Source organism: Sinocyclocheilus grahami, unplaced genomic scaffold, assembly GCF_001515645.1.
Source record: "Sinocyclocheilus grahami isolate Dianchi unplaced genomic scaffold, SAMN03320097.WGS_v1.1 scaffold93.1, whole genome shotgun sequence".
Lineage (NCBI taxonomy): Eukaryota > Metazoa > Chordata > Actinopteri > Cypriniformes > Cyprinidae > Sinocyclocheilus > Sinocyclocheilus grahami.
This window is the reverse complement of record NW_015505272.1, coordinates 1391735-1400416: the sequence shown is the minus strand read 5'-3', so window position 1 is coordinate 1400416 and position 8682 is coordinate 1391735. Positions and strand designations below refer to the sequence as shown.

The window sequence follows — 8682 nt, the reverse complement described above, 5'->3', positions numbered from 1 at the left end:
GCAACCAATAGAACAACAGTAATTCCTATTGGAATAATGCCCAAAACAAAAAGGAATTTTGTAATGGTTTAATGGAAACTATAAGAATTTCTGTGATGGTTTCTATTGTTTTTTTCAGCAGGGTAATGATACCCATACTGTGCTGCACATTATTGACAATATTGAGCTGAAGCTTGGCTTTGCAAATTTAAAGTCACAAATCAAATCGCAATCGCAATATCTGTCAAAAGAAATCGCAATTTTATATTTTCCCCCAAATCGCACAGCCCTAAATTGTGTGCCCATCTCATTTATGCAGGGCATGAAGATATCACACCGGCACTTCTGCTCCAGGCAGAGAAACAGTACAACATTAAGCCAAGCAGCCTGTGAGAAAATGTATTTCTGATGTTATGTGGTTTACACATTTCCGATCATTTCCTATGTGCCCCTGGGGGAGGATGTTGATGGAATCTTTGATGGTATGGAGTATTCACATAAGTGATCAAAGGGCTCCAGTCACAGAAAAGCACAACCTATTGTGGTTTACCATTGTATGTCAGTAAATATGACTCAAACATCTTCTCGCATCTTCTCAAAGCATCTTCTACAAATAAACTCACTGATGAAGTGTTAATAGCAGTGCTTTGAACTCAATTAAACAGGACTAATAAAGCTACCTCAAATTACATACACTACTCATTATATATATTAAGGTCCAGAAAGTGGAAAAGCGTAGTTTACCTTGATGTAGACATTAGACTAATAAAAAGACATAAAAGACTAATGAGGGAACATGGAGTAGTGAAGGTTCATTTGAGTGACCAGCTATGGCCATTAATAGAGCAGTATGTGTGTCAAAACTAAGATGATGAGAAGTTCAAAAGAACTGAATTAGGCCAACCAATAAAGATTGTGAAGACTACACAACTGAACTGAGAAATATTTTGTTTGCTGAGAAACTATTGTTTGCAAAACTAAGGAGGAAAATGTCATCTAAAGTGGTTTTACAAGTCAAAATAATTCGACATGTCACAGGCGAGCAAGATTGTTATTGATAGGCATGGCATGAATCGCAATTACGTAAGATACAGAGTATGAAATTTGCTTTTATATACAACAGGGCAATGAACAAGAAGTACATATTGAATAACTTACATTTTAGACACAATAATGTCCCAGGTAGTTTGTATAATTTCGCTCAGCCAACGCAAGTAGTTCCACACAAAGTTGTATCCAAGCAGCACAGACCAGTATTTGTTTCCAGAATGATTCAGTGTTCGAATCGGTTGAGTGAATGATTAAATGACTCACTTATTAAAAAGTCACCTAGCTCATTCCTGAATGAAAGGGTTAGTTCACCCAAAAATGAAAATTACCCCATGATTTACTCATCCTCAAAGCATCCTTGGTGTATATGACTTTCTTCTTTCAGACAAATCCAATCAGAGTTATATTATAGCATGCGCTACGCATACATTCTACATCATCCGCCCGGAACGGCTTTCACGTACGACAGTTAGTGCAAGCTAGAGAAAACTGTTTATACGTTTTTAAATATGGATATTTTTCTTACAAAAACACATTGTTTCGCTACAGGAGGCCTTTATTCAGCCCCCCCCCCAGAGCCATGTGAGGCACTTTTAATTATGGATGGATGCACTTTATTGGACTTATTTTGGACTGTCGAACAAAAACACCCACTCACTGCCATTATAAAGCTTGGAATAGCCAGGTCATTTTTAATATAACTCCGATTGGATTCAACTGAAAGAAGAAAGTCACCTAGCATGCCTTGAGGGTGAGTAAATCATGGAATAATTTTAATTTTTGGGTGAGCAAACTCTTTAATCCGTATTTGAACAAATCGTTTGAATGAATGAATCAATGAATCACATCTAAAGACTTTTGCTTGTCGCCACCTACTGGCTTTAACTAAATGCTGTATGCATGCAGAAAGAGTCACTGAAAATCCCTACCAAACTGACAGCCTGTCTTAAAGGGGACATCAGATGCAAAATTAATTTTACATGGTGTTTTAACATAAATGTGTGTTGGCATTGTGTGTACACAACCACCCTATAATGATAAAAATTCACCCAGTGCTTTTTTTAAATCCCCAAAAATCATGAGCACTGTGTCAGATGAAGACGTTCACAGATTATTGGCAGAGTGATGTCACACAGGCACAGGCCCCTCCCACAACTATTGACGAACACTGCCGTTTTAGCATAGACCCACCCTGAGTGAGCTATCAACAGTCCACCATTGTTTCGATGCTGGAGCAGGTGTAGACAAGAATGTCTCCTAAGCGATTAATTGTTTTGTTGTTTAATATAAGAATGAACATAGCAGTCGTCATTTACTCCCGACATCTGAGCCACTGAAGACGCAGTGGATTACTTTTGTTTTTGAAGGGAATGTACCCCCAATTTACCTAAATGCGTTTATGTTCGCGCAAATCATTCGTGATCCAGCCTCACCTACAGAAGAAGTGAGTATAAGTGTTTTTATTATATGAATCTTTGCAGATCGCCTTTCCTAATATTGTGCTAGTTAGCAAGTTCCGCGGCTAAATGCGTTTACAGTCTCAGAGAACTGCTCCTCACCCCACAGAAGAAAGGGGTGGGGTGAGCAGAGCTCATTAGCATTTAAAGGGACATGCACCGAAACGGGTTGCTGTGAACAGAGCTGTTTTTGGCAAGGTAAAAAGGGTGTTGTTTTACACTACCATTGAGAAATTTTAACCAAAGTATGTTATAGACTTTTCATGAAGACCCTAAAGAATCATACCAACTTGTGGAAAATGGGCATCTGATGTCCCCTTTAAAACAATACAAACAGTGAAACGACCCACTTACATAAAGTATCATGACTAGATTATTTAATTATTTTTTTATTGGGTTTTTTATATATACAGTAACTACGTGTACTAAACCAAATGGACATTCTCAATAATTAAAGATTATGCAGCCCTGACACTTCACTAAAACAAGTCAGCATATTGGCAAAAATTATTATTCTCTCAGAGCCAGAAAGTACATTGACTGCCAGAAGCTTCTTCCACTCTCAGCTGGTGACAGAAACCTTCATGGTGAGGTAATAAAAATGTGATGACGCGGCACAAGAGGACTGCCATGAGCAGTAGTGGTTGTATGCACTCTTCACTTATGACCTTACCTAATCTGCTCTACAGTGACATTGCATAGATCTATATCTAACAGTCGCTCTAATTTATGAGAAATAAGCCCTATTTGTTAAATTTTCAAGCAGAAAAACAGAACCAGTATGGTAGTAAGGTATTATATAATTGCTATGGAGGGAAAGATATGGTAGAGGGTTTAATTATGGATCAGGCTAAATGGGTCACTGATTCTTTCATTGTCTTCTCTGCATACAATGTCACTGAACTTCTCAAAGCCACATACTTTATCATATTACGTGCAGAGATTTTGATCTTTCCATAAATATCTGAGATTTCATATAAGAAGCCTAATGCAAACTGCCTACATTGAAAATATGACTACTTTTGTTTTTAAGTTTTGTTTTGTTATATTTTGTTTTGTTTTTTTTGTTTAAGGATGCCTTACACAAATGGTAATATGTGACCCTGGACCACAAAACCAGTCATAAGATGTATACATCATCTGAAAGCTGAATGAATACGCTTTCAATTAATGTATGGTTTGTTAGGACAATATTTGGCCAAGATACAACTATTTGAAAATCTGGAATCTGAGGGTGCAAAAAAATCTAAATATTGAGAAAATCGCCTTTAAAGTTATCCAAATTAAGTTCTTAGCAATGCATATTACTAATCAAAAATTAAGTTTTAATATATTTACAGTAGGAAATTTACAAAATATCTTCATGGAACATGATATTTACTTAATATCCTAATGATTTTTGGCATAAAATAAAAATCAATCATTTTGACCCATACAATGTATTTTTGGCTATTGCTACAAATATACCCCAGCGATTTAAGACTGGTTTTGTGGTCCAGGGTCACATATACATCCCTCTGAGTTTGAAGAAGGTAGTTATTCTGCAATGTTGCTGTCCAGCCCATGTAGATAAGTTTGTTTCTTCATCGCAAAAAAAAAGAACCTCTATCCATAATAGTGCTTTCTTCAGGGAAAAGGTCTCATTTGAATTAGGAGAGAAATATGCACAGATCAAGTTTCAAATAGTTCACAGTTGTAAACAAATGCCAGAAGAGGCAATTTAAAGTTAAAACACCTTAATGATTGCTTATTACAAACATGCAGATTTTCACTTCATAAGAGATTAACAGACTGATAGACTGTGGAGTCGTGTGGATTACTTGTGGATTATTGTGATGTTTTTATCATCTGTTTGTACTCTCATTTTGACAGCACCCATTCACTGCAGAGGATCTATTGGTAAGTAACGTAATAACAAATTTATCCAATTTCTGTTCTGATGAAGAAACAAACTCGTCTACATCTTGGATGGCCTGAGGGTGATTACATTTTCAGCACTTTATTTTTTGTGAACTATCACTTTAATAAATATAAGCCCTTCAAATAATTAAGCACACTTATTTTTTTCTCTTTCTGCAGCATTACATCAAAAAATCTCAACAACCGTTTAAACTCCTACCTTCTAAATATTCAACCACTGATCTTGCTGTCTATACATTTTTAACATGACCAAAATAATTAAATGAAGGGCCAATAATGATGTCAGGAGGTTCACAAAATTATAAATGAATAGCCTAAAAAACAGGTTCTTATAAGTATTGCTTTCTGTTGCATTTCCATTGTCTGAAAAAGTAGATAACATTTTATTTTTTTTTTTTTGAATTTCTTATACCTGAAGAAAAACTTTATAAAGTCCTGTTTATGCTGTTGATTACATTTAGTGTGTAACAGCTGATTTCATTTATTTACTGTTAAATAATATTTGCACAAAGGGAATAATGCCTCCAATAATACAGCTGACAACCTGCAGCAGTTTCAGCCAAAACTTTAGAGCTTCAACTAGTTGCACCTTAGATTGCAGATAATAACTATTCAGAAGTTTGCTTTGTTGCACATAACAGCCTCATTAAGACAGATGTGTCATTTCAAACTCTCAAGTGTGATAACCACAAAAGCTGCTACATGTTAACAACATCACTACTTAAGGCAATGACTATCATTCATGACACAGATCAAGGTCGCAGTGACGGGAGTGCAATCTTTATAAAAACCTTTATCCAGTATTTAGAAACAATTGGGAAAATCATAGGAAAGTCGTGGAAATGTATTATGGGAATCCTGATGTGATGAACTTCACCTGTTGTCACTGCTAGGATACTTGTGTAAACATTTCCACTACATACATTCATCACAAGTGACACTGACACTAAGTAAAAAGTATTTGCAAAAATGGCTGTGAAAAGTAAAGTTACGAAGTGCCATTGACATTATGTGACATTATGAATCGAGTTACTTCTTAGTCTAAACCACAAATGAGTATACAAGAAGGGAATCGGCAGCACCACACACTGACAGATCAGTAAACATGTTTAATGTCAACTGCTGTCTAAATACCCCACATGGGAGATGACCAGACAATATTCAATTTGCAAGTCAGTTAATGAGAAGACAGTGAAGCGTGAAGAAAAAAAATAATTTCTCAGGATGCAAAAAGCACACCCAGGTCACTTTCTTGGTTATCTTGTGTTTTAAAACCACACTTACCAGGTCACTAGCGTTTTTGGCCAGCTCATCCTCACTGGATGCTGCCGATTCCACCACCAGCTTCTCGAAGCACGCCGAGCCCAAGGACGAGCTCTTCTGCTGAGACATCACCAGATGAGACACCAGCAGCTTCGGGCTTCCGTGCGCGGATACGGAAATCTCCGGTTTACTGACTGAAGCTCCATCAGCAGCGGCCAGCGGTGAGATCCCGAGCCCTTTACCGGCGCTGGAGTCCGGCTGCTCGCACAGGGTCCTGTCGCCTACGAAAGACGGCGGAGTTGAGCAGCACAGATTGGGCTGCGAGGACGAGAAGACCCGGTCCAGGACCTGTTTCTTCTTTCTTTTAAACATCCACAAACCGCTTTCTTTTTTACCATCCCCGCTGCGTCGTTCGGACCCCAGTTTGGGGCTCAAAAATGGCTTGGTCTTCACTTGGAAATTCCTCCACATCCTTCTCTGGTAGGACGTTGATTGCGGGTCTTTGGCGCTCTCATCTTTGTGTTTCTCCTCCATGGTTCCCGTCCAGCAGCAGCAGCAGCAGCAGCGGCGGCAGCAGGCTGTCAGCGCGCGGAGCGCCAGTGACACTGAAGCGCGCGGGCGGGCGCACAGGAGCGCGTGCTCTCTATCGCAGATGACACTTGGGCACTTACAACACATTCACTTTATCTGGTGATGCTGCTGCTAGTGGCATTATTCAGAGGGTCTTTCAAGGCACATCAACCTTAAAGTCTAAACTAAAACCTATTACTGGACCATTTGTTTTCATTTCATAAAATAGCCCTATAGAAGAATACATGAGGTAAAAATCAGAAGAATAACAAACAAGGGTTACCTGTGAAATAAACGTGACTGTGCATCTGATTCATTCATTAATGACTTAATGACCTGACAGTATCCTAAGAAATAGCCAGTACAAGAATACATAATTGCAGATACGCCTCCCTCTGGTGAAAGTCAGTAATTATAAGGAATTTGGTGAGTGTATATTTTACAGGACAGGTCAACGTATGTCATTATATTACATAATGTTAATACAAGCCATTTGAGCTATTAAATGTTGTTGTTTGTTACAATAAAAAGTGCTGATAGTAATACAGGTGGCAGTGGCACACCGGAAAGACACATTAGAGGTAAGCAGATAAGCAACACTGCCTCAACAGAAGTAGGGGAGCGCAGGGCACAGTAACGCGGGGTTAGTTGTAACACACGTGGTTTGAATATTTCCACACATGCTAGCATAACACAATTTACAGCATTTATTAGTTACCATATCAACATTATATAGAGAAAAACATTATATAAATTCTAAATTTAAAAAATATTTTGAAGATATGGCTGAATTTTTATTTTACCATAGTAAAATTAAAATTCTGGCTTAAAGGGGTTATATGATGTTGCTAAAATGAACATTATTTTGTGTATTTGGTGTAATGAAATGTGTTTATGTGGTTTAAGGTTAAAAAAAAACATTATTTTCCACATACTGTACATTATTGTTTCTCCTCTATGCCCCGCCTTTTTGAAACGCGTCGATTTTTACAAAGCTCATCGGTCTGAAAAGTGAGGTGTGCTCTGATTGGCCAGCTATCCAGTGCATTGTGATTGGCCAAATACCTCAAGCGTGAGACAGAAATGTTACGCCCCTCACCATACTGTTGATGCTGTGTCCCGGCTGGAGTGACGAGACAAAAACATTAAAACCCATTACAAACGAGGCATTTGTTGCATCCAGTGGAGACATAATTACTGATTATAATGACTTATACTGTCTTTTTACGCGTTGTGTTGCATCGTGCCGCGTAAACATAAAACTCTGCATTTGTGATCGGAGAAATGACAAACAACAAGTGTTACTCCACACTGCCCAAAACTCACGTTTGAATCATCAGTGGCAAATGATAAAAGAAAACGTACTTACGTGAGTCAGAACTGCCGGCATTGTTACTCTCCCAGGATCAGTAAACACTCCTCCATAAAATGTTCCGGCGATCCACAGCCTGAAGTTGATGTATTCCTTCAGCGGCCAGCACGGATCAGCTCCAGGCATGACGAAGCGGATATCGTCCTCTTTTGGAAGACCAAACAAAGTAGTTTCGCTTTCACAACGAAGCACACAGAGCCTTCACGACATGGCGGCAGCAACAATACTACAGCGAGAATAAAAGTTACGCCTTCTTTCTTTGCGTGAACATTTGGGCGGCGTTATGCAAATCTTCCCACATCGTGACGTAGATATGTGGGGGCGTGTTAGAACGAGCCGTTTTAGGTAGGCATGGCTGACTCTTAACTTTTATAAAGAATATCTCTTTGGATTTGAGACTTTAATCTTTGCAACTTTACAGATCTTCTTTATGCACCAAGAGCTTGTAACACTCCAAAGAGAAAGGAAAATTTGAAATCGCATCATATGACCCCTTTAAGAAAATGTTTCATCTGTGTGAAACAAATCAGCTATTATTTTAATCTCCAATCTGTTATTTATCAGTTTAGCTAGTTTTTTAATGCTTTGATAACTAGCAAAATACACTAACCTGTTTTAAATTCCAGTTGCGCAGGTGGGGTAGGCTACGTTGTAACACTGCATTACAGTGTGCTATTCTATGACATTAGCGTGTCATTATAATTTACACTATTTACTTTAATGAATTTTAATGAGAAACAACGAGTAACAGGTGAATAAAGACTGACAGTCAATGTTTTATGTTTAGAAATGATTATTTCAAGATTCAGATTATATTTAATTCTTTAAAAAATGCCATTATTTTATTTGATCAGATAATATTTTAAGCTGTCATATGGTCAAGTTACAAGGTGCCCCTCAGATGTTACAATGTACCCCACATACGGAGCATGTTGTCACATTTCACTTCCATTTTTTGAGGGTAAATAAAGAAAAACGTATACACTGTAATTATGAAACAAAGCGACATATTTGTACTAGACAAGTGTAAAATTACTGTGGATAGAAAATTATATTCTGAACCCCATGTGG

The 8682-nt window shown here is 37.9% G+C and overlaps 1 protein-coding gene across 1 annotated transcript in view; it reads right to left on the bottom strand.

Moving 5' to 3' along the window:
* Positions 1–6250, bottom strand: part of LOC107587547 (multiple C2 and transmembrane domain-containing protein 1-like) — a 202866-nt gene extending 196616 nt beyond the window's left edge. The window contains exon 1 of the mRNA XM_016275362.1: positions 5691–6250. Within this exon, the coding sequence (XP_016130848.1) occupies positions 5691–6203 (513 nt within the window). The 5' untranslated portion in view covers positions 6204–6250. The remainder of the gene's footprint in view (positions 1–5690) is intronic.
* Between the last annotated feature and the right edge of the window lie 2432 nt (positions 6251–8682).